Here is a 27452-nt window from a genome sequence, read left to right on the forward strand (position 1 = left end):
TACAATTTACAATGAGTAATTTACAATTAAAATTCTTTAAAAAAATATGTAAGAGTAAGCTAAAAGCTAAAGGAAATACAAAGCAGAAACTTTTTTTATACATACAAATACATAAAGGGTAAATACCTCCTTCAGTCATGAATGACCATGGGATTGCACCTAGGAAGTTACCCTCTGAGGCACAAGTCTGAGCAAGGCTGTTTATAGAAGACCAGCAGTCACCCATGCATACCAGCCTCCCCTCTCCGTGCCACTGATGTCATCCAAGGCAAAGGCAAATGCCAATCCTTTGCCAATACAGCTTGGCACCAGTGACGTCACAACTCATTTCTACAGCTGAGCAAATGAGAGCAGCATGAAATAAAGTGTCTTGCTCAAGAACACAACACGCAGCCCAGTCTGCAAATCAAACACACTACCTCATGATTGTGAACCCAACACTCTAACCACTGATTTACACATTAGGGGAGGAAGGACACAGCTCATGACTTTTGCAGAGATCCCTACATTAATGGAATTAATGCAGCTGATGTCTAACATGTATGTCTGCAGTTTCATATCCAGTAGCTGGATGGGTTGAGGGTTGAGGGGTCTGATCTAAATGCTTACAACAGTGAACTCTACTGTAGTCGCCTAGATGTGCCAATTACAGGTACAAGGTGGTGCTGAAAAGTTCCTAGCTTTGGGTAAAAAACAAAATACAGGAAGTCCAGTTAATTATGATTTTATTCAACATATTCCCCTCTTAGATTCACACACTTATTGTAGTGGCCCTTCAGTTTTTCTAAGGCCTGTAAAAAAACTCAGAAGGTTGGGCCTCCAACCAGGCCATTTGCGATATTTTTAAAGCCAGGAACTTTTCAGCAGCCTCTTGGATGTAATATGATAACATTTTACTAAACAAAATTTCTAAAGTGGTTTCTTTGGCTGAGAAATAACCAAAGAGAAAAATAAACTGATACTTCACATGATCTGAGAAAGAAAGATATAATGTCAGATACCATCAGGCACTTTCCTAATGTTTTAGGATATGGGCTAACTCTTCTCAAATATATTCTAATGATTTGGAAGAGTCATATCACATATGCTTATAAACATACCGGTTGCTGCCTTTCTCTAAAGTTTTTTTTTTTTCACCACAGGAGTGGCTGTGTGGTAAGTAGCTTGCTTACCAACCACATGGTTCCGGGTTCAGTCTCACTGCGTGGCATCTTGCACAAGTGTCTTCTGCTATAGCCCCGGGCCGACCAATGCCTTGTGAGTGGGTTTGGTAGACGGAAACTGAAAGAAGCCTGTCGTATATATGTATATATATATATATATATATATGTGTGTGTGTGTATATGTTTGTGTGTCTGTGTTTGTCCCCTAGCATTGCTTGACAACCGATGCTGGTGTACTTATGTCCCCGTCACTTAGCGGTTCGGCAAAAAGAGACCGATAGAATAAGTACTGGGCTTACAAAGAATAAGTCCCGGGGTCGATCTGCTCGACTAAAGGCGGTGCTCCAGCATGGCCGCAGTCAAATGACTGAAACAAGTGAAAAAGAAAGAATTATCCCTGTGAATTTCTCGGTGGATATATATTTTCAAGTGAGTTAAAAAAAAAATCTAAAGAGAAGACTACATGGGTAGTGCGGCAAACAAAAAGAAAGGTGGTGGTGGGGAGAGATAAAAGAAATAAAGATAAACAATCGTGTTTATGGGCTTCAACAATATTATGACTTCCAAATTATAACAAACAATATTAGTTTCAAAACATCGTTTCGGATCAAAATTCTTACAAAACAAATTCAAAAATGAAAAATTACATAAACTATGAAATCAAATGTCTGTGGTGAGGGCAAATGAACCATGAAATGATATATAAATTATATTATAGATTTATTAAGTAAGAGGATGGTAGTGCAAATAAACACGGGCGAGATGGATACAGAGTTAGGTGACTTCCAATGAAATCTCTTTCAATAACCATAAAAAAGCCTGTTTGTTAATCCTTTTGGAATAAATCGTCATTCAGCATCATCAATGTCATTACCATTATTTATATCATCATCTTTTTTTTTTCTGTCTATATTTCCATACTTTCATCATTTAGATATTTGTCACTGAGCCAATTCAACAAGAGCTGTATTAACATTTTGTTTATTAGAGCATGTATAACTGGAGCCAAGATATTTTTCCTTTTTTTTTTCCTCTTTTAGTAAGAATGAGAGTGAGAAACAGAGTTAAGGAAAGAATAGCAATGAAGTATAATAAAATGTTAAAAGCTAAGTAAGCTGCATATAATGAATGCTATTAATTATTATTATTATCATCATCATTTTTTTTTTTTTTTTTGCAACGAGGATGGATAATGGGATATTACAAGGACAAATAAAAACAGTAGGGGTTTATGTAGAAATCAATTATGAAAAACTAGGTTTGGAAAACAACAGAATACAAAAGGAATATGAAATGAGATGTTCCAATAGAAGGACAGCAGCCCACAGCCAATAAAGGAACCTCATAGATCCTTGATTACCTTCTTGCCAAGAACAAGTGCCCACTCCCAGTTGTGGTTCCCCATCCAACAGGCACATCTTGAAGGTAGATACATTCACGCAGGCCATACTCAGCACTCTTACCCACCTTTCAGGTAATTTTCCCTTCAACAATTTTCTCTCAAAAGATATATTATTGGTTTGGCCACACATTCTGTTATCTACAGAGTGAACTCATCCATGATGCAATTGTACCTGAGCTCTTTCTAAGATGGATCTTGAATTAATATTTGGTGCTCATGTGTACAGAGTCTGCTGTTGGAACTGTGATCACCTGGTGTTATTGGCTTCTGTTCATGATGATGAGGATTTACTGGTTGGTACTGGCTCAACTCATTCCAAGTAAACACCAACAACAACATAATGCTTAGCTCTTAATATTTCTACAATCAATTATAGATAAATACCATTCAAGTGCTAGGTCAATCTAATTCACCCTTACCATCTCAATAGGTTGAACCTCATATGGCTACATTAGAAATTATCATAAACATCTGAAAACATCCAAAATTCATTTTGGATTAAGATGCATTCAACTTCATAGTAGATTGATACAAAGTAAAAGCAACAAGCAGTACTGGAGGAGAACTATGACAGTTAATCAAGTGAGAACTAGTCAACCACATAAAGAGTGTACATACTTCGTTCTAGTTTGGCAATTATAAACTGTGCCTTTAATGTACAGTATATAGTGGCCAGGGCTTACTTTAAAAGATTTCAAAGGGAAACATGAAAATATACTTACATCATCCATCAAGTTTTCAAACTGAAATATAAGAAAAAAAAGTTATTATTTCATTTAATAACACTTTTGGAGATAGCTTAAACAGAATATATTAAAAATCATTTTTTTTTTTTACATAGTAGATTCTGAGAAACATATCATTTACAGTAAAGACTGTTGATTATAACACCAGCTCAGCTGTGATTAAGCAATCCTATGGCATGCATGTAGTGGACTGGATGAATCAATGTAACACAGGTCTACCTTTCTAGTTATACTCTCTCTCTCTTTACTTTTGTACTAGACTTCTACCTCGCTAAAGACCATACTTCGATATTCTCACCACCAGTCTACTTCTGTACTCCAGCCAATACTAATGGTGGCCACAGTGGAGGCATGCATGACAGATTTGGTCAGAGAATGACAGTTGCTTTCATTTGTACTTATTGGTGGCATACATTTCAGCACAATGTTTGGGCTAATGTACTATTTATGTTTCAAATATTATTGTGTTTTTGCTTGTTTAGGCTGAGTGGAAGTGATAGCATTTGTAGGATACAGCTGTACTATTGTTTTGGAGTGCTATTCATGTATCTGGGTGTTTGGAGGCAATTGTTTTCCCACGGTAGAAGTAGCTGTGATAGTTGAAGAGAAAATTACTATCAGTCACCCATTTATCCAAGAGAAACAAGAATGTTGTGCAAACAATACATTAGTTCTATTGGGGATCAAGTTACTCCTTCACGAGGGTCCAATCTCTCCACAACAAACCACTACGAATGCAAAACAGCATACTATGCATCATCACAGATTATATACAGATCACATCCACAAACCACCCATACAAAGAAAATATTTAAAAAATCAAAACCATCTGGACAGGCAAGGGACAGTTTTGTTACTGCAGCAAACTTCAACCATCACTATACGAACGGTAAATTGCTATGGCATAACCAGAACAAAATGTCATTATGTTCTGTCGAGTGTGTTCTTCAAAATAGATTTTAAATAATATTCGCTTTCATGAAAGCGAATATTATTAATGTTAATTTGTACAAATTAACATTTTAGACAATCTAAATGAAGTAATATATCAAGCATTATTTTAAATCTTTAAAATCTGGTTAGAACAATTTAGGAAACAGAAATACAACCAAGTTAGTCTCATATAGCAACATCATCATCATCATCGTTTAACGTCCGTTCTCCATGCTAGCATGGGTTGGACCATGTCAAATAATAACAGATGTGAGAGAGCAGCTGAAATGATAGTGATAACAGTAACAATACTGATCATGATGACAAGAATGATTATAATAATGTCAATTATATTATATAACGTAATTTCATCAGAAGATGATGCTAAAAATAATGGTTGTTCTTTTGTTCTTCTACTGGTTTCATTTTATCTTTTTCATTTCATTAAATTATATGTAGGCTTCCAAGAATTGCATAATACTGCAGCATCAGTTACTATACACTTCTCCAGTACAAAGAATATTTTAACACTAACCAGACTCCCCATAATATATTTATATGATGCACAGATTAAACAACAGAACCTAATCTATTAAAGAACCTTTTCAAATGATAGAGAAAACGTATGAGATAGAAATAAAATCTAATCAGGGGCCCTTGAATCATTTAGATATGGGAATAAATATAATGAATCATGGCATGTAATAATAGATGTACAAAGACATTAATGATTGATAGCAGGTGCTAGAACAGGTACAAATTGTTAAGTTGGCATTAAAGCGACAGATATTATCAATTACACACACATGCACTCTCTCTCTCTCTCTCTCTCTCTCCTCTCTCTCTCTCTCTCTTGCATCAAAATCAAAGAGTAAAAAAAGATGTTTAAATATAATTTCTTGTGGTAATGATTCTTTAACAAAAAACACTATTTAATGAAAACCATTAGTCTATCACGAACACATGCATGTCCTGCAGCTAGTAAGACTGACAATGGTAGACAGTACATATTTACAATTCACATGGTGCAAACAGAAAAATCTCACTTGTAACAAACTGAAAAGCATGTGTAATGAAAGAACTTCCAAATTCCATTAAAACTTTCTTAAATGATATAAATTACTAAATTAAAATAAAATCTTCTGAACCTTGTGATGTGTTGATATTTTTATTGCGTTTTTGCATGTTTTAATGCATCTTAAATAAGTTCTGTTTCATAAATTGTTCATTAAAGAAAGAAATTTCTTTGATAAAAATAAAATGAATTAACTTCAAACATACCAGTTGGTTTTGAAAAGGAACTAAACTAACAATGAAACACTGAATTAGTATAGAGAATAGAGCAAAGAAAATCTAGAATCCAAGAAAACTAGTGATAATCTTTATTGGTTAAAAAATAGTTAATAAAATCCATAGAATAATATGTTCATGTGTTTCAAAGCGCAGTGAGTTCTGATGTTTCCAGCAGTGAACAGCCCTGATTGAAACTTACCTATGCTCACAACATACAGACTTATGAAATTTAGTAGGTTACATAGAGTGAACTTTGCTTTAGCAGCTAACTGTGATTAAAAGAAAGTCTTTACATTCCAGATGTTATCTTTAAGAAGTAGTAAATCCCTGAGGAAATAAGTCTATTTTCATCGCTCTATCTTCCAACATCATCATCTAATGGATCTTTCCTTTTGTGAGATAGTACAGTAATATCTGAGGGAAATTTAGTTACTATTTTTTAGAAGGCCAAGCAATCATGTAGAGGCCTCATTCATTGGCTTATTGCTGCTTATGTATCAATAGATGGTAGCAGGAAGGGTTAAATTTGAACTAAAGTCAGTGAACACTGAAATATAAAACTAAAAAATCATCCAGTAGAGACAGTTGTTTGGTTTTTTTTAAGGAGCAGAGGTTGCTGAGTGGTAAATTAATGTGAGATAAGATCCCCAAACCAGCTTTTGGCCAGTGATTGAACAACCTTAGTAACTTGTCATTGAACAAGTACTATATAGAAGTTAAAGCTAATAGACATTTGTGTATATCTGTACATCTATTATAGATTAGCTACCAAACAAACACCCACAAATATACATTAACAACAACAAAAATTTCAAGGAAAAAATTCACGTTTCTAAATAAATTTTCTAGAAATGAGTATCAGGTTTCCTCTTAATAATACATTGCTGGTACTTGGTGACTTCACTGGTGCTGGTGCCACATAAAAAGCACCAGTACACTCTGTTAAGTGTTTGGCATGAGGAAGGACATCCAACTGTAGAAACAAAGCCAAAACAGACATAGAACCTGGCGGAATCTTCTGGCTCATCTGTTCTTGTCAAACCGTCCAACCCATGTCAGTATGGAAAAAAAGATGGTAAATGATGATGATGATGATGATTTATATATAGAATAAATCAGGACACCTTGTAGTACATTGCATATTTTAAATTATTCATTTTAAGTTAAATGTTATTGAATTGTAAAATATAATGGACATGTTTGCAGATTTAAATTTTTGAACATCTTAGAGAAATGAGATGTTGCAAAGAAACTACACAATCTGGTTTAAAATTAGACAACCTCCATGAAGTGGAAAAAGAGATAGAACATGTGGAATTTATTCAAAATATATTTGTCACATTCAGGAACTTCTTCAAATGATTTAAGCATTAAAATCAAAACAATTACAATGTGCATGCAAGTTGCTTGTTGGATTTTGAGATCATTTAGAAAAAAAAGGAGAAAGGATATCATGTTACTTTTATGGGGAATATTTATTGTCAGCTGCCTGGAATATAGCTCCAAACTGTGGTTGCCACAAAGTGTCAAACTAACAGCAGAACTTAGGGTAATCCAATGTTACTACACAAAGAAGACTGACTTGGTGCAACAGATAAACTAAAGGAAAGGCTAAAAGAACTGAGACTCTACTCCGTAGACAGAAGATGTGAAAGATGTGTGAGTGTGTGTGTGAGTGTGTAATGAGAGAGAGAGATCCTGGAAGGTCTAGCTCCTAACACTGGATCTGAAAGCTGTACTAATGACCAAATTGGGCAACACAGCATTGTACCAAAGATCCTGTCCTTTCCATCTACAGTAAAGGTAACAGCTTAGGTTTCAAAAACCCCCAAACTTTCAACACTCAGAGATTAGTGAGTGATAGATGGGGATGTTTTCAAAAGAACATTTGGACCAATTTTTATTTGAGGTAGAAGATGAATGTATGCTGCATCAGGAAACACGAAGAAGAGCAGTACTGTCTAACTTGCTACTCCACCAAAAACAGTTCCAGAAAGAAATCTGGAAAGAGTGAAATTAAAACTAGTTACATTAAAGGCGGTGCTCCAGCATGACACAGCCATTGGCTGAAACCAACAGAAACAGAAACAAATATACAAAGTTCACATTATCTTTCAAATATCAAGTGTATGTGCTGAAGTAAACAATTGATTTTAAATATTTTTTAGAATGGAAGTGTTCTTAATAAAATCATCGAAAATAATTTCATTAAAAAAATCCCAGAGAAAAGAAAAATATCATAAGAGAAACTAAATGGTGAGTTACAATTAAAAATTATGTTCTTCAAAAACACATTTTCATTGATTAAAATAAAAGAATTAGATTGTCAGATAACCAGTAGAAAATAATTTCTTGTAACACTGCAAACTGTTTCAAGCAAACAGTTATAGAGATTGCACATTCAATAATCCACGTGTTTTATGGCAATCCCTGTAGTTACTTATTAGCATATAACAGACAGCTGAATTTCTTTAGTTGGCTTTCATAATCTCAGGTTTTAAAATATCAATCAAGAAACTTTCAAGAGAAAGACAGGTTTTAGAAACGACTTAGTGCTGGAAGGAGAACCCAGTAAGGTTAAATATAAGCTAGAGTTAAATCCATAGTGAGATCATGCATTTAATCTGTGAATCCAATGAAACACAGATTAATATGACTTACTTCCACCGGAGAAGATATTTAGAGTAAAACATCCTATAACTATTGTGTACAGAGGGCAGAGAATGACAATATAGATGCATAAACAAAAGGAGGGGAGAATATAGAGCTGAATTCTAAATACTGATATCTATTATTGATCTCAGATAAATCTAATGTTATAGGAAACTGAACTGAATAAATAATCTGTTAATAAATCCATTTTAACACCTAGGTTGTAATGTTGTCCAATAAAGTGCAGCTACAACCTAAAATATGGGCTAGGAGGAGAAATAGCTGAAACAAGTGATATATTCTGAGACACATTTATTGCTGAAGATGGCTATCAATTCAAAATTCTTCAAAAGATACAACATGAGATGAATACCCATTTTCATGTCTTGTTCGCAGATTATTTATATTTGTACATTTGCCTGTTGACTTTGTCTTTAAAGAATCAATGCAACTCAATTCATTCAAATCAGTTACTTTTGTCAAGAATTAGGAAATTCAAAGATTCCAAGTAGAATTATTCTAATGACTAAAATACCTTTTACCATTCAGTGTTTAAAGAATGGATAATATCAGACAATTCCATATCATATAAAGTGTAACCAGTCCTAAGGCTCATTGAATATCCTTTTAAGAAATTTGAATAAAAATCTTATGAATTCATTGATACTGGTACTACTAAAATAATATCAATAGAGTGAATAGGTGGGTTGCATAGATACATTGACAATGCATTGTATGTCATATGACTCCAGACATATTAATAAATAAAAGAGACATCTTAATCATTCAGGATGCAAGAAAAACTTATAAAATATAATTCAAAGCTTTAGACAAAAATTGTAATATCTTCAAAGAATGGTGTAAAGTAGAAATTATAGCCACATCATTGCCATTATCACCGAAGTGTACTCCAGAGATTTCGGAAAAGCTTGAACTGTTGATATTATTGAAAAAGATGTTAGGAGTTTTATTAAAGCAAAATATATAGAATTAACAGAGTTTGCTTTAATAAAACTAATAATAATTTCTGCTTCTTTTTCTGGTGGTTATTATTTAAATTTTGTGACCTGAGTTAGTTACCAGTTAATCTATGGAAGACCAAATTCACACTATTAGTTCACAGATAATGGTTTAGGCTACACCAAGAACTATTTATTATCAAACTAGAAAGAGATTACTAGCTTGACAAAGAGCTTGGAGGTTGTATACATCATGATAAATACATCTAAAACCATGTCAGTTATTCCTTTCATTAATCAAATATCACAGAAGGGTGTCATCCTGAGTGACTACCACAATAATATCATCATTAACTGATGCATGGCAGGTGGATAACTACAAAGATAGACTGGGAGACCAAGTCATAGAAGTAGCTAAGAGTTTCAGTAAAATTAATTCAGGGAAGTATTAGTTTGAGTAAAATGTGGCTTGGGTTTGTACTAAAACTTGGAATCATAGATGGTATATTTCAAGGCGGCGAGCTGGCAGAAACCTTAGCATGCCGGGCGAAATGCTTAGCAGTATTTCATCTGCCGCTATGTTCTGAGTTCAAATTCCACCGAGGTCGACTTTGCCTTTCATCCTTTCGGGGTCGATTAAATAAGTTCCAGTTACACACTGGGGTCGATATAACCGACTTAATCCCTTTGTCTGTCCTCATTTGTCCTCTCTGTGTTTAGCCCCGTGTAGGTAGTAAAGAAATTGGTATATTTCTAAGGAGACAATTGTAAGAGATGCTCTTAGATAAGATCATTCTATTTTACATTTGTCTAACTCTGGAAGGCCATCAGACAGAGTACCTACTTCGGTAGTCTGGCAGGTGATAAGGAAACTGAATATGAATGGCTGGTGAGAATAGTGCATGCCTTGTACAAAGTTGCTATTGACAGTGAGTTTAGGTGAAGAATTTAATTTGCAATTATATGTGCAAGAGAGTTCTGTACTTATCTGTTTTTCATTCAATGTGGTGCTTAAGGTTTAATAACATAAGTGTTCTAAACTGAATGTCCCTGAGAGCTTTTATATGATATAGACACTTTTCTCATAATGATATTTGTCAAATCATTATTTCCTTCCATCTCCTCATTATCAACATCAATATTTGCCTTTTCGTCAGGCAAACAGTTGCAGAAAAAGTTGAAAACCACGAATCTTAGTTTAGGGTAGGTATGGGCAACCTACAGTACTAGGGTAGCATGCAGCCCTTTCAGATATTTTGAAAGACATACATAATTCATGATTATATAAGCATATTCAAAGTGAGAAATAGGTATGCAAAGTTGCAGTGGGATCTTTGGCAGACTGGCAGAGAACAAAGGCTGCAGATGTCATAAATGCATGAGTTACTGATAATAGGAGGAACAAAGAAATGAGATTCCCAAATTGCTGTGATAGTTCACTACTTAATTTCTTCTATGTAGGTGATGTGTTTACTACTAAATGTGATTATAATAAAAGTATAGTTAGTCAAATAATGAGGGGGTGGAAGAAATTTAGAGAGTTGTTGTTTGTGTTGATAACAAGGGACTTTTTTTTACTTAGTGTGGCAAGCAAATTATTATAAAGAAGTGAGACATTAGATATTGAAAGCTTAAGATATGCAAAGGCTGGAGAGAAACAAGATGAGTATGAGCTTACAGACATGTGATATTAATCTGGTGGAGTATAAGTAAACTGAAAGAGTAGCAAGACACATGTTTCATATATCGTATTAATGTATGAAGCATGTTTAAATGAATGGTACACAACAGTGATACATGGGCTATTGAATGTGTGAAATCTACAGAGGCTAGAAAGATAAGTCATGTTAGGTATGTAGTGTTAAGGTACATGAAAAGGAGATGACAAGTGAAGGGGGGAAAGCCAGAAGCATTGAATGTCTCAGACAAAGAATGCACAAGAGATGAGTTCTTTGGCTATGTACTGTTTATAGACAGTGTGTACTGGATTGAAATTTGGTATTGGCAGTCGGTACCAAAAGAAAAATAAGACTTGAGAAATAATGAGGTCAGATTTGCAGACCAAAATGGTTGACAAGATGCAATATGGCAGACACATCCTGCCCATGGCAGTATGAAATAAAAAAAAAAAACAATGATATATAAATACAAATGTATATATATTGTGCATGTATGTGGCCCTCTTTATTTTGACAGTCAAAGAAGTTTACTTTTACGAGAACTCTATGATTAAGGACATTCTGATAGCAACCATCGTTTTTGTTAGGTTTTTTTCTAGATATACACTTGCGTCAGAAATTAATTAGCCCTTCTCAAATTTCTACATTAAATAGGTTAAATCAATTAACCTATGAGCTGTTCAAAACGTCTTACGCGATGAGAAAACTTAGTATGGTGTGATTTCGGTCCTTGCGAGGCGCTACCTATATCTATTAAACAAAGGAAGATTTGTCTGCATCTGCACTCCAAGTTGTTGTTGCACTGCTATGTCAACATCATAAGGCTGTAGACTCTCAAACTGCTCTGCAAACAAAGTTACGTCATCGTTCTGCGCAACAGTGAACTCGCAACAAAGCAATAGTTCGAGATATGGCCACTAGGTGACAGCACATACCTTGAGTGAAGAGCAAATCAAGGGTGCTAATTAATTTCTGACGGTAGTGTAAGGCTCTTAAGATTACATTGTCTAATGTAGTCTTTTCTTTTTAAGCTGTTAGGCTATGGTCTGAGAGAGCCTTGGCCATTATTGTTGGTATTTACCATGAATTAACATTCTTTTTTTTCAAGGAGACAGAGTGTAATTTGATGATTTGGATGTTATCTCTAGCAAGTCAAATGTCTGTGTAAAGGCTTCCTCAGTGTCTGGTTTCAATGTTTTGTAGAAAGAAAAATAAACAAGTCTACTGTGGTATTGCTCATGATATTAAAGATTAAACAATGAGTTTGTGCTTTAAACATTAAACAATGAATTAATGAGATAAGGAACAAAAGTAGTGCATTGGTTAAAAGGTATTTCATTGTAGAGAGAGAAACAAATACTTTCATAGGCTTTATAGGACAGGGAAACATTATTTGGGAATAATTATTTTGAGAAACCTCCATTGTATTAGAATTAATGTTGGTAAATGGAATAAATGTTTAATACAAGGTTGCTTGAACCAAAATTCAAAACTTTGAAACTAGGGAAGTTGAAAAAGTACATAAAAATAGAGGAAATTAAACAAGTAGTAAAATTTATGACATAATTATTAAATCACGATATACAAGCTCATTTTACAAGTTAAAAATTTATCTATCTTCATTTGTTGTAACATATTCCTGATTCTTATCATAAATCTCTTTTGAATTGGGAATAAAACTGAACAATTTAACAATCTATAGAATTCATACTACCAGGATGTAGTTTTGGAAATATTAGCTAAGTAATGTTTTACTATAAACAAGCAAATTTGGTTGCATTATAGTGAGAAGTTGTTTAATACAGAAAAGAATTACGGTATCTGTGATAAGCTGAGGATTAAATAATGTAGGATAAGTTAGGTGAAGTGAAGGCATATATCAAGAGAATTGTACAAAGAGAATCTAAGCAGATGTTTCTCAGAAATCATACAAAGAATAAAAAAAGAAAAGCAATCTGAATTCATTGGAATTAGCAAAAGAAGATTAATATGATTATGATTATAGAGAAGGAATGGAAAGTTTGGAATTGAATGAAATAATGATTGCTAGTGATTAGAAATAACTAGGGCAGAAATAGACCATGAAAACATGGGAGGAAGTGATGATTGATTTGATAGAATTTTGGCTAACATTTTAGATAAAGATAAAATGAGAAGAAATAATCAGATACACAAGTGTAATCAATAGCATCAATGAAGACACAGACATTAAAGTACTCCTATTGATGAACTTTCTAAAAGAAATATTTCTGTCTTTTATGCATCTAATCTCTGATATGTTTTGCATTCTCTCTAAACTAATAGACAGTTAGTGGTCAGCAACAGCCAGATGTGTTTCCTCTGGCCCGGCAGAATCAGTAGGAGAAACAACAAGAATATAATTCCAATTCAAATAAACACATTTCAAACGTTTAACAGCTGAAATTTATTTTTAAATATGCAATAATCTGGCTTTTAAAACTTGGTATTGAAAGGGTAAATGGCTATTCCTGTTCGTTTTAAAAATTAATTAAACAAAAGAAAACTTCATTTCATCTTTTCTGTAATTACAAAAGACTATTGAAAAGGTTGCTAGACGCAACAAAAATTTTAGGAAAATAAAAATAAGAAATAAGTGGAAATTTTATCGGTGAGTGTGTTAAATTATAAGGCACAAAAAGAAAATGACTCTCTCCAGACACAACAGAAAGTTCACAAAGAATCATAAAACAAACTCATCAAATACTGTCAATACATGGTGATTAAATATAAACTTATTTGTAAATAGATACAGCATGGTTGATACAAACATTAGAGAGCCAAAGCATTGAACTTTTCTTAGCTTTACAAAAATGAATATTTGTGTATAATAATTCCCTAGATTAGAATCTAACATTTGACAGCATGAACGATAATGGCCAGGTGATCACTATTTAACTGCAATTGTGTATTGAATTTTGAACAGAGAAGTGTTACCTATGTGTCAAGTCAATACAATGAAAACACTGAAAATGTAACACAGAGAAAATGGAGGACCCATACAAAAGCAAAAAAAATGGTTACTGTCACTTGGAAAGACATGATGTTGGAATTTTGAACATCTAATGACTTGTTCCATTTGAATGTATTTATAAATTGTTTCGGTGACTTCCCAAATATCTGGTACACAACTTCCCTGGCATAACTGCCCTGTCTATGAGTTCCTGCCATTTCTTGTCACTTTAATCAATGGCTTTCAGTCAGATCACCCTATTGCAGCAAGTGCTGATGGAGTTCTCTCTGACACACAGTCTATGAGCTCTGGTGAGTCCCAGGGTTTAGTTACATCTCTCAACACACCTTCTTATATGCATCAATGACCCTAATTGTTGTCACTTCCTACAACACAAAATCCTACATGGATGATACCAGATGTTCTACACTCAAGTGTAATCCACACATAATCTAATCTCCTCCTGTTAAATCAGCACCAACTCCATGGACAATGATCTTGAAAAACATCCAACAATAACTTCTGCCATTCTTTCTTGTTCAACAGCAAGGAGACACAATTAGTGTACATATCAAGAAAACTATAATGCATTTCACCTCTATCTCAGGAACATGAACAGCAGACAATTAGAACTCTTTCAATTGCTTCAAATGCTAAACCTCGCCATAACCAGAGATTTATCACCTGGTGAACACAAGATTGCACCACAAAGGCTGGTCTTCCTCTTTGGAGCCAAAATATACTCCAACCTTCAACTATTACCAACCCTCAACAAAGATTAAGTGAAACCCATGATAGAGTGTTGTTCCAATACCTTGGACAGTGCTGCTGCTACACACACACAACATAGACCACATCTAAAGAAAGGCCATTCAACTGGTTAGTACGATTTTGCAAGTAAACACACTTTCAATGTCTGCTCTTCCTTCTCTGATTTTTCCTACTGTTACTACAATGGCCATTGCTTCTCAAAGTTGGCAACTCTGACAGTCCCAACTTATTAGTTCCTACTCCCCTTGTTATTCATATTGTGTGCATCTCCACAGACCCTGCACTAATCACTATGCTCAACCTTTCCTTCTCAGTATGTTGGCCCTCTACAAGTTCTTCCCTGAACATGTTCTCCATGACGTTATCCACTTGCAACAGTTTGAGAGCAACATTAACAATATTCTCATTGGTCTTGGAAGGCTTCTCAAGGCCATGGGAACATCTCTTCATCCTGACCATACTAAAAAAAATCTGAGTTTTAAACATTCCACAATAAATAGACATTTAAAATAAAAATGTGAAGTCCTGTTTATATAAATCTTATTAGAAACTAATCAATAATATTGATTTTAAAATAAAATACATTTTCCACAAATATTGGTTTCTTTTCCTACTTTAGAATGAAATAATCATTTTATACCTAACATTGACTATTATCAATAGGACTTTTTCTCTTTTTCTCGCTTTATTTCTCACTTAATTAGAAGAAGAAGAGCAATGCTTATGACTGCTACATGGGGAACAAAAGGGCAGTGTTTATGACTGCTATAGGGGGGACAAAAGGGCAGTCTTTATGACTGCTACAAGTTGAAGGCAGAGGAGATCAATCCTCATTCCAGCATTTACATCTTAGCTCAGGAAATTTAAATTAATAGCATTTGCAACCTTATTTGGTGGGATAATAAAAGCGATATCAAATATTGGAATAGAAAATTGTGCAAGACCTTCCAGAATTTAGTCATAGTTTTGTTCACATCAATGAAAAAATTGAATAACTGATTCAATAATTATAGATTTCTAATACTTTTTAAAGTTATTTGTCAAATCCCATTTGAACAAAATCGTTTAAGACATTTACTGCATTTACTTATAAATTGTGCTTTCGTCAATATATTTATCCCTCCTTCTATTTTGAGAATATTGAAGTAGTAAGTAAATCAATTTTTAAAATACTTGCCAGAGTAGTTCTTTATAGTCTCATATACTAACCAGGCTTCCTTGTATATTTAAAATGAACATTGAACATTGTAATTTTCACATACACTTGCATACACACATCAAAGTTAAAAAAGAAAACTGTACGAGGATCATAACGTAAGCAGACCTATTGATCACAAGTTTCAGTGATTAAGTAATAAACAAAATGTTCCAATATTCACAAATATATTAGATGGTGAGATGGAAGAATCAAACATGTTGGACAAAATGCTTAGCAGCATTTCGTCCATCTTTATGTGCCAAGTTCAAATTCTCCTGGGGTCAATTTTGCCTTTCATCCTTTCGGTGTCAATAAAATAAGTACCAGCTGAACACTGGGGTCGATGTAATTGTCTTACCTCATCCCCTGAAATTTGAAACCAATATTCACCAATATAAATACTAATTCCCCACATTTCTCTACAATGTGTCAAGAATCCAGACCCATGCAAGACAGAGCCCTAATAGATAATTACTGAGAGTATAACAGAAAAAAGAAAGAAGTTTAAAATTGTGCAGATAAAAATATGAAACATAGTCTATCATTTGACATTAATAACAATTCTACAAGGAGCAAGCTCATGGCAGAATAGTCTGCACCACATCTTACAATATAATAACAAAAGTCAGTTTACTTGGTCAGTAGATTAAGAACAATGCTGATCTAAGAGTATTGTTAAATTATACATAGTCCTACCATATTATATAAATTCACAAAAACTTGAAAGTATTAAAAAATATTGATGCTATATATTTGATTAACTGTTAACTGAGTAGTGTATCATAGGTAATGAAAATGTGCTTTAGAATATACTCTATCAGGTAGTACAAGCTTTTGAGCTGACATTTCGATATGTAATCAAATAGACTGGACACTTGTAAACAAACATCCTATTTCTAATTTCTCCATGGACGAGTTTTAATCTTAGATGGGATTCACTTTAGGGGGTGTGTATTTGTCGGTTTGTTTACAAAAGAATATAGCCTGAAGTATTTATTTTTATTACACAAATAGGGACATCAGTAAACCAGTAAATTTGAATTGGATATATAGCACTTTTCTGGGAACTAGGTCAATTAATTAATTACTGATCCTAGTAGGGATTCTCTTAGAGATTGATACTGGTTATGCTGATATTCTTTTTCTGTCCCAAGAGAAATTAGAAAAAAAGACATTTATTTACATTTTCTAGTGTACTCAGACACATGCTGCAGCATCAGATAAACTCATAATATAATATATCTATTCTATTTCAATATATTAAATAACATATTTTTGATAAATTTCATTTACCTGAAATACAGTATTTACCCAAAATATAGTATTAGTGTATAGATAATTAATTAGTCAGTCTTGTTACTAGCAAAGCACTACGTATGCAAATCGGATTTACCAATTTACCAAAGGCTTTGTAGTAGCGGTATCAGCAGCTTTAAGCTACCTTACTCTGGAGACAAAGGTGAATATGTTACCTCTGAAGAATATCTCAATTCGGATCAAACCCATTCAAATGAAAATCTCTTTTCAATTCGTTCAGAAATTTGAATGAAATACATTTGTTTACACTTGTCCAGTGTATCCCATTATACACAGCAGCAACAAATAAATAAATAAATAAATCAAAACTAGCACTGCTTGAAAGAATATACTGTAATATACAGTTCCGTTATGCATTTGATCTAGGAATTTGCAATTCTGAAGCAAACAAAAAGGACTCACAGCCAGTACTGATTAGAGAGTGTGTCAACCATGCCAATTAGTTAGGTCCCTTCACCATTACCAAAAAGAAAAAACACCAAATTGCAGAAGACACAATTCTATATTATAAATGGTAAATATAGTTCTGTATGTAATAGTGAGTTATATAATACACACATCAATGAAACTAACCATCCACATTCAGTTTTGTGGTATTTGCTGATACTATAAAATTTTCATATATATTACAAGGGGCCTTGCTTTGGTTATCTATGCTTATGCTCATAGCTTAGCTTCCTCTTTGTGTATTACAGTCATTTTACATTGTTCTCATTTCTTTAAGCTGCTCCGAACATGTAATATATAAGCTGTGTATGTGTAGCAATAAACTTTCAGTTTGTCACATCTGCTAATTTTTACAAGAGTCTAAGCATTGATTTCTTGCAACCTTTGTTCATAGGGCAGCGTTTTGCACACAAGAATCAATTTTCTAGTTCTATGTAAGATTGATTGTCATTTCTTCCACATAAAACTTTGGAAACCAAATATACTGTGAACAGCATTGCTTCTTTATAAACGCAACATAACATAGTGCAATATATTTCACAATTTATATCCACTCTGAAATCTTTTTTTTTTTTCTGGGCCCAAGTAGTGAGTAGACATGGTTTTTGTATTTGCTGTATTTGTAACATTTGTTATTATTTCTTATACTCATTAAATGAGTAGATTTGTAGTAGCTCATTAAAATGAAAGCTATGACCTGCTAACAGCTCTCAGGGGCCAGTTTTTGGAGGTATGCTAACATAATAGAAGTAAAAACGCAGTAGTAGAAGGTGGAGGAAACAATGGTAAGTAGCATTTTAATTAGACACTGCAGTTTGAATTCACAGGAGAGAACTCAATGGCTTTTAGCAAAATTCAGTTGTTAGAATAATAAGTATGCCCTTCTAAGTCTAAATGCACAATTCTAGAATCTAATAGCTTGAATTTATATAAACTCTGTTTTTCCCAAAATAGCAATAAAATTTATTGTAGCAGGGAACTTTAATGGCCATCTCCGTAAGTCCCAACACATCTACAGTGGTATACGTAATGTGTGGCAAAGGGGAGCATTTGTTGTGTGGTGTTCGGTGATTCAAATAATTTAATTATCTATGTTATTAATTTCAGAAAGTCAGTCAACCAACGAAGTGTCTACCAATCAAGTGGAGTTATATAGATTTTGCTCTCAATAAGCAAATGGTAAAGACTATAAATTCAGTTCCTTCAATAAGAGGGAGTTAAGAATAAAATAAGTAATGAATGAAATGTGTAATTAAGATTTTCTAATTATCTGTGTCTTTCATGTATTGAAACTACACTTTGATCAGAAGCTAATTGTCTTCAAATATTCCATTTGTATACATACATTTCTTTGGGTAGGGTTTCAACACTAAACCTTTATTTAGGAAATAGACTTTCAATGTTCTTATGCACTATGCCAATGTCATGTAAATTCAAATTTGCATGAAGCCCAATGATATGTGTATATGTAGACCTCCAAACATAGAACAGATAGAAGCAGAATAAATAGAGTTAACTGTGCTTGAAGCCTAAACCATTGTAATAACAATGAAATACAAACAGGAGTGCATTGAAGATGAACATTGATCTAGTAGAGATTATTTAACAAGTACAATAAAATGTCAACTGTGAGGACAAGGAGTTATCACATTTTAAATAATGATGAGAACAACAGACGCTAAACCAAGTCTGTGATTGGATCTAGAAACTTACCCATGTTACAAATAGATTAGATTGAATGTGTAATAAATTAGATTATAATGCTAAAAAAGAATCAGATGGTGATGGTATCAATGATCTACTTGAAATCAGGATTAGAAATACTTTTAGGAAGGTATTACTGTAAGTATTTACCTGACAATTCAACTCTTTCTCTCACACTCTCTAATTATGATAACAATGAGAGTGAGTGCCAAGGCTTATACTCTGCTCATTCATGACTTATCACTCTCACTTTTTCATTTCTCAAAATGTTGGCAGTCATAAACTATCATATTCTTTACAACCAAGACTCCATTCTCTTACTCAGTGAATCTTAATATAGTTTTCTACAACCAGATCTACTAGAGATAAGTTTTATTACATTACATTAGTTATTAGTGAATGTTACATACTTAGTTTCTCTTTGACAATTCTTGTAGACATAGGAATAGTTATCTATGCACTCTCTATACTCTAGTGACTTCTTGAATTAACCATTCTTAAATTAAATCTAGAACTCATTTTGATAAGAAATAGTGTGTCCTTTATTTTACTTTTCTTCAATAAAGTTAAAATAGGTAAGAAATGTTTAATCACAACTTAAAAACGATAATGATTAATAAAGAATGGCAATTCTTTCTGTGCAGGAAATATTCTAACAATGATATTCTTACAAGATTATATAAGTGACATTTGAGATTGGAGGAAAGTGAAGGAGGAAAAACCATGGATCAGCAAATACAGTCCATTCAATGATCTTCCATACAATTTCCATACATTAAAAGTCACATATGTCAACAAGAGAAACTTCTACCTGCCAGAAATTCTGGCTAAATTTCCTTCAAATAACACTACCGTTACAAATGAAGGATAGATTGAATAATATGGTGTAAACTGGAAAGCATTTTAATCATGTCTGTCTGGTCAGTTTTGACCTGGAGCTAAATAACAACAACTATTATAGTTTCACTAACAAATCTTGGATTATCTCCAAGCCATGGTGGAAGACTCTTTCTCAAGGTGCTGCACGGAGGGATCGAACCCAAGACCACTTTAACCATATGAGCAACGTTGGTATTTCACTTGATGGCTGAAGGTTATAGATTAAAAGTATTCATTCCATCAAGGAAATAGTTAATTAAAAATGATCTGTGCTGTCTTAGCTGATGCTTGAGATGGGTTTTTTTCTTTTACTGGTTCCTACAAATTAGATGCAATGAATTATTCATTTAATCAAGAAATAGTGAAAATAGTAAGGAACAAGTTGTTTGAGAGTCCACCTTAGTGTTGCAGGTGATCTTCTGATCTCATCAACACCAAATCTGTCACTTTCACTGTTATAAGATACCGAATATAACATTGTTTACTTGTTAATTATTGTAAATTTGCTAAGTGATTCTCTCATCATTATTTCAGCAAGTACTGAGAAATCTATGCTTCACATACTTGCCTAAAAACACTGAAACATGTCCAGCAGTCTTTTCTGTATGTACCAAAATAATTGAAATAGACTTCAGTACTGAGCTGATTACTTTTTCTCATTATCTAATGATTTTTGATTAGCTTTTTGATGCTCCCTGCAATAAATATGTCAACACTAACTTCACTATTGTTTTCATGCAAATGACATCGACAAGTAAATTCCCTTATTAATTTGTTTTTTTTTTAATCATCCTAAATTTCACACCTACACATTGAGTAAGTCCCTCATCACTACAAGTATAGAAAAGTTTGCACTTCTTTTAGAAGGTCTAATAAGAGAAAAACCTGTCTACAATTGTCTCCCATACTTGTTGAAATGATTAAAATAATATTAGATATTTACTTCACACACCCTCATATAAATATGGGGTAGCCATATATCTTCTCTACAACAAACCTGTTCTTGTCTCTTCTGTCATACTTTAACCTCTCAACACCTTGCATGAAACCACCTCCCTCTCAGTTTGAGTGGGCTCTTTAGTTTTTTGTAAGGTACATGGCAATCTCACTAGTGGTGGTGCCACTGAAAAAAAGCAGCCAATATGATCTGTAAAATGAATGGCATTAAGAAGAGCTTTCAGTCATACAAACAATAACAAAACTGATACGCTGGAGCAAGACATGGCCCTCCAGTCTGTTGGATTCCGCCAAATAGTCCAACACATGCCAGTATAGAAAGTGAACATGAAATGAGGACGGTAATGATGACCTAATGTTGTATTCCCCTCACAACATAATTATTTTAAATTAGTTTTTGATGCTCTGTGCATTAAGTATGTTAACACTAACCTAACTACAGATTAGTTAGCTGAGTAACTGCTGCAGTTACCAAGATGAAGTTGAGTAACTGATTAATGAGATACATTTGATTTTTTTTTCTGAATTTTACTATTCAAGAATGAAATAACTGAACAACTTAGAATGTTATCGAAGCAATAATTGATTAGAGCTCTGAAAGAACAGAATATGTCTACTGAAAGCTAAAAAATTATAATCAAACAATACCTTATTTTCCTCTAAGTTTGGACACTAGTAGACCACAACTACACTGAAAATTAACAAATCATTTCATCTATAATGAAATGTTTTTCAATTACTGATTGTAACTGAAACATAAATTGATTATAGCTTAATATAAATCCAACACCTAACTGAACTTTTACCTAACACACACACCTGGGAAAAATAATTTTAAACATTGATGTCAACATAAAATATACTGCCACTTATCATTTGCAATAAGGGACACACATGACTAAGTGATATAGCAGACCCTGAGACACCAGTGTTTTAGCATGACTGTGCCTCTTCAGTCAGAGACATTTTCTAAAGGGAAGTGTTCTCGAAAGACAAACTTCAACTGTTAGAAGCATATTTATGTTCACATATGATGGAATGTGTTAAAAATGAATATACAGGGGCAGGAGTGGCTGTATGGTAAGTAGCTTGCTTACCAGCCACATGGTTCCAGGTTCAGTCCCACTGCGTGGCACCTTGGGCAAGTGTCTTCTACTATAGCCTCGGGCCGACCAAAGCCTTGTGAGTGGATTTGGTAGACGGAAACTGAAAGAAGCCCGTCGTATATATGTATATATATATATATATGTGCATGTGTGTTTGTGTGTCTATGTTTGTCCCCCTAGCATTGCTTGACAACCGATGGTGGTGTGTTTATGTCCCCATCACTTAGCGGTTCGGCAAAAGAGACCGATAGAATAAGTACTGGGCTTACAAAGAATAAGTCCCGGGGTCGAATTGCTCGATTAAAGGTGGTGCTCCAGCATGGCCGCAGTCAAATGACTGAAACAAGTAAAAGAGTAAAGAGTAATACACATCGTTATTTTGACTCTCACTGTTCTGCACGCTCTCAATAATATAATATCTGCTTGGCAGACATTAGCATACATCAGAAAATATTTTATCTGCTGAATTCCGAGATTAAGAACAACTTTGCTTGTTTAGATTCAGAATTCCCAGTAGTACTTCTGATTAAAGAGGCACAATTATGCCAGAGAAGTGTCACAGGAGTTTGCTACATCACTGAATCATGCAGGTTGTCAATATACATTGTAGAAAATGAAACTGAACAGCTCAAATCTGTGAAAACATGTCAAGAATGACATCTTTGTTTTGGTTGCTGTATGCTCACAGTTATTCAATAATACTAATAATGTCTCAAATTTTGGCACAAAGCTAGTAGTTTTAGAGAAACAGGTTAATTGATAGTTGACTGAATCATTATTGATCCCAGAGGGATCCCATGTTGGCATGAATTAGGTGGGTTGTCATGGGAGCTACTACTCTAAAAGACTAATGCTTGTACATGTCATTTGGCTTGGTTTCTTTGATGTCCTTCTTTATAGAGTGTGCTGGGTACATTTTCTTGTGGTACCAACACTAGAATTCTTAGTAAACTAAGAAGTGTAAACTGAGAAGGGAAATAAGAGACCAATGCTAGCAGAAAGGGTAGAAATGGGTAACTCAAAGGAGGATAGGAGTACCAGGTTCAAACCACCACCACAAAAAATACTATTATACCACATTGAATAGTTGGACATCAAGACATACATGCAAGTTCTCCAAACGCTTTGCCACCTTAGGTGGCAAAGTTCATATTCTTAGGTATTTTCTGTCTAAAGACTTTTTGTTAAGGTTTGAAGGTTAACAAGAAGAAGACAAAAAACACCAAAATCCAATATTTTAAATCTATGCTGCGCAATGAATAAAAATGTGCCAAATCAACATTGAAGAGAAAGAAAAATTAATAAAGGAAACAATAACACCATGTTAGATAAGGAAGGGAGATAAGAGAATTAGATGAAAGTCAGATAATTTACAAATACTTAGAAACTAATGTATTAGATAGAGTTCAACATACAAATGAAAGAAACATTTAGGCGCAGGAGTGGCTGTGTGGTAAGTAGCTTGCTAACCAACCACATGGTTCCAGGTTCAGTCCCACTACGTGGCATCTTGGGCAAGTGTCTTCTGCTATAGATCCGGGCCGACCAATGCCTTGTGAATGGATTTGGTAGACGGAAACTGAAAGAAGCCTGTCGTATATATGTATATATATATATATATATATATGTGTGTGTGTGTGTTTGTGTGTCTGTGTTTGTCCCCCTAGCTTGACAACCGATGCTGGTGTGTTTATGTCCCCGTCACTTAGCGGTTCGGCAAAAGAGACCGATAGAATAAGTACTGGGCTTACAAAGAATAAGTCCCGGGGTCGATTTGCTCGACTTAAGGTGGTGCTCCAGCATGGCCGCAGTCAAATGATTGAAACAAGTAAAAGAGAAAGAGAAGGAATATTATAGATGCGTTAGATTAGTACTTAAAACATAACAAATTAATAAAAATAAAACACTGAGTATGAATATTCAAGTTGTTTTAGTGCTAAGTTATAGTTGTATTTTTAACAGGAGGTTAAGTGAACTAGCAATACTAGACATAACTGCATTTAAAATACAAGAACAAAAAGCTAACACAAGTACCACAAATAGAGGGAAGGAAGGGGCCTTTTGTAATAACAAAATTGTCATATAATTTCTATGGTAGGGCTACAAAAATATCTAGTACAATAAATGGAAACTAATACAGATAACTACAAAGCATGAAGAAAACTAAAAATTGTTTCCTTTTTGCAAGGAAACCAGTAAATGAAAAACAGAGACTGGAGTAATATGCAGCTGTGAGGAGAATGGAGAAACAAGAGAAAACTATTAAAGAACTAAAAGCTAGTATAAGAATTGGATTACAAAAGGTTATGTTAAGTCAATGAAAGAAAACTTTGTACATTGCCAATAATTTACAAGGTTGAACAAAACAAAAGTGAATATGTCACAGCACTAGTTGAGAAGTACAGGACTCAAAGGCTGTCATGGAACGATTTTTTAATATAGCACAAGACTGAAGTCTTCCCTCCTGAAATTGTGTCAATATGAAACATTAACAGAAAATAGATGGTGCAAACATACACCATGAATGGGTTTATATAGACTGTACTATCCTGATGATGTCAAATAGACCAAAACATATGTCCACAGCTGTTCCTTAATTGGAAACAAAGATCAAATTGTCCTCTCCTTAAATATGTAAACAGTTATGTATATTTTTAGGCAAGTGTAATCTGTATGATTAAAAGTTAAAAGAAATAACTCAAAAGGTGTCAACAGCATGAATTTGAATAACTAAGATAATGTGGGATATATTGAATGTGGTATATAATTTATTTAGATTTTCCTCTAAGTTATGATTCACAAAAAGATAGGGAGAAAATTTCAAGAAATTAAGAAATTTTCCAAGTTAATTTACATGCTTATATTATTGACAAAGGACAGTGAAGTGAACTAAAGAAATAACTCAAAAGGTGTCAACAGCATGAATTTGAATAACTAAGATAATGTGGGATATATTGAATGTGGTATATAATTTATTTAGATTTTCCTCTAAGTTATGATTCACAAAAAGATAGGGAGAAAATTTCAAGAAATTAAGAAATTTTCCAAGTTAATTTACATGCTTATATTATTGACAAAGGACAGTGAAGTGAACTAAAGGAAATAACTCAACAGGCTTAACTCAGTTAGGCAGTACTATACTGATAAGGTCAAATAAACTGAAACCTATGTCCATTCTTTTCTCATGCTGGCAAACAAAAATGAAAATGGTCTCTATTTTTGTTTTCTTTCTCCAACTTCAATAAACTAAGAATTTGAGTATGCTGTCCTTTTATTTTAAAGAATTTTTTGGGTCATAGCCTCAAGTTTGCCCAATACTTTGTAGGTAAATTTTAGTAGTTGAGAAATGTACAGAAACTCTGTAAGTGTATGCATGTGTACGTGTGCACATGAACATATACAGAGTAGGTTTCTGTACAGTTGCTATCTACACAGAAAGTGTTGGTTAACCTGAGGCTGTAGCAGAAGAAACTTGCCAAAAATGTCATGCAGTGGGATTGATCTCAGAACAACATGGTTGAAGAGTGAACTTTTTGAACACATACACATGATTACACATTTAACTTACTCTTTTACTTGTTTCAGTCATTTGACTGCGGCCATGCTGGAGCACCGCCTTTAATCGAGCAACTCGATCCTGGGACTTATTCTTTGTAAGCCCAGTACTTATTCTATCGGTCGTTTTTGCCAAACCGCTAAGTAACGGGGACATAAACACACCAGCATCGGTTGTCAAGCAATGCTAGGGGGACAAACACAGACACACACACACACTCATATATATATATACATATATACGACGGGCTTCTTTCAGTTTCCGTCTACCAAATCCACTCACAAGGCATTGGTCGGCCCGGGGCTATAGCAGAAGACACTTGCCCAAGGTGCCACGCAGTGGGACTGAACCCGGAACCATGTGGTTGGTAAACAAGCTACTTACCACACAGCCACTCCTGCGCCTACTTTCTATTAATTTTAGAAACTTTATAAACTGACTTTTTCCCCATGTAGACCATCACTGATTTGAATGGTTTCTGGTGTTTTACTTGGTGTGAAAATCCATATAAGAGTTGAGTAGACATAAATTATGTGTGATCTCAGATCTTAAGACTACATGAAGTTAGGCAATCAATGCAACAACAATAAAAGTTTATTTTGTTTGATAATTTGCTTACAAAATCTTTGTATTAATTTGGAAATCCACTAAAAGTTACTTATTAGGCTTGTGAAGGATGTATTTCTTATTACAATGCCCTATTGAAAAGCTATTCAAATCTGAGATAAAAAAAAATCTTAGTTATATATAAGCAACAAGAAATTAAAATGAGAAGTAATATCATCTTCAACTCCCTTGATATGCATCATAGCACAGATTATAAAATAATATTGCTTTGAACCAATTTCTACAATATATGGTTGCATAACAACTGAGCCAATGGCTGTATAGAAATAGATTTAGAACATTTTGGTATTATACCAATACTGTTTCATTTAACAATCAGTTGGCAGGAGATTACCAAGCAGATTTTGAGTTTTGTTAAAAGCTTGTTTAATCTAAGACAGTTTGTCATGATAGCTATGGGTGTAGAAGGTGGAAATTTTATATCATTTTCAAGAAACAGAAATAATCAAAAAGTAATCCATTCAACAAAATTCATCTCTCAAACATCAAAATTTGTTCAGCGAATCCTATGAAATTGATAATTATCTTTTTTGTCAGAAGATTTTATCTGTTACTTGTCTCTATGTGTTACTTAAATATCAAGTTATCTCAAGTTGAAATAATATTTTACTGCAAAAAATTATTTTTTGACACTTTCAGTATAGAGTAAGGGACATTGCCCATGATCATTTTAGGCCTTTTTGTAAAGGTCATGTCCAACACCTCTTCCTCTAGACTCAGTTTGTATTGAATAAATGGATAACTGAATTCTACAAAACATCTCTGCTATTTTTCCCTATTACTGAGTCAGGAAGAAAGGTAATATCAACAGACATTTAACAGAGCCTCTGAAGGAAAATAAATATTCCCAAATTGATGATCAAGCCTATATATTTACAATAGAGAGTACTCTGCTAAAGCAACAAAGAATTAGGTTAAACCAGGAAGTGGTTATTTCGATTATAAATCAGCAACTTTCTTTGTGGTAAGGCATTTCTAAATATGATGTCTTTAATAATGGATATGCTGAAGTATGGTAAACACACTTGAAAGGGTCTTTCCCTCCCTTTGTTTACTTTAGCTTAGGTAGAGTAGGGGACCTTAAAAATTTAG

At 33.8% G+C, this 27452-nt stretch overlaps 1 protein-coding gene across 7 annotated transcripts in view; it reads right to left on the minus strand.

Moving 5' to 3' along the window:
• Nucleotides 1-27452, minus strand: part of LOC115210949 (AP-1 complex-associated regulatory protein-like) — a 295023-nt gene that overhangs the window by 103972 nt on the left and 163599 nt on the right. For all 7 annotated transcript variants that reach the window (XM_036501717.1, XM_036501718.1, XM_029779746.2 and 4 more), the window contains one exon: nucleotides 3288-3308. In XM_036501717.1, coding sequence (XP_036357610.1) covers nucleotides 3288-3308 — 21 coding nt within the window. The remainder of the gene's footprint in view (nucleotides 1-3287; nucleotides 3309-27452) is intronic.

This window comes from Octopus sinensis, linkage group LG4, assembly GCF_006345805.1.
Source record: "Octopus sinensis linkage group LG4, ASM634580v1, whole genome shotgun sequence".
NCBI classification, from domain to species: Eukaryota; Metazoa; Mollusca; class Cephalopoda; order Octopoda; family Octopodidae; genus Octopus; species Octopus sinensis.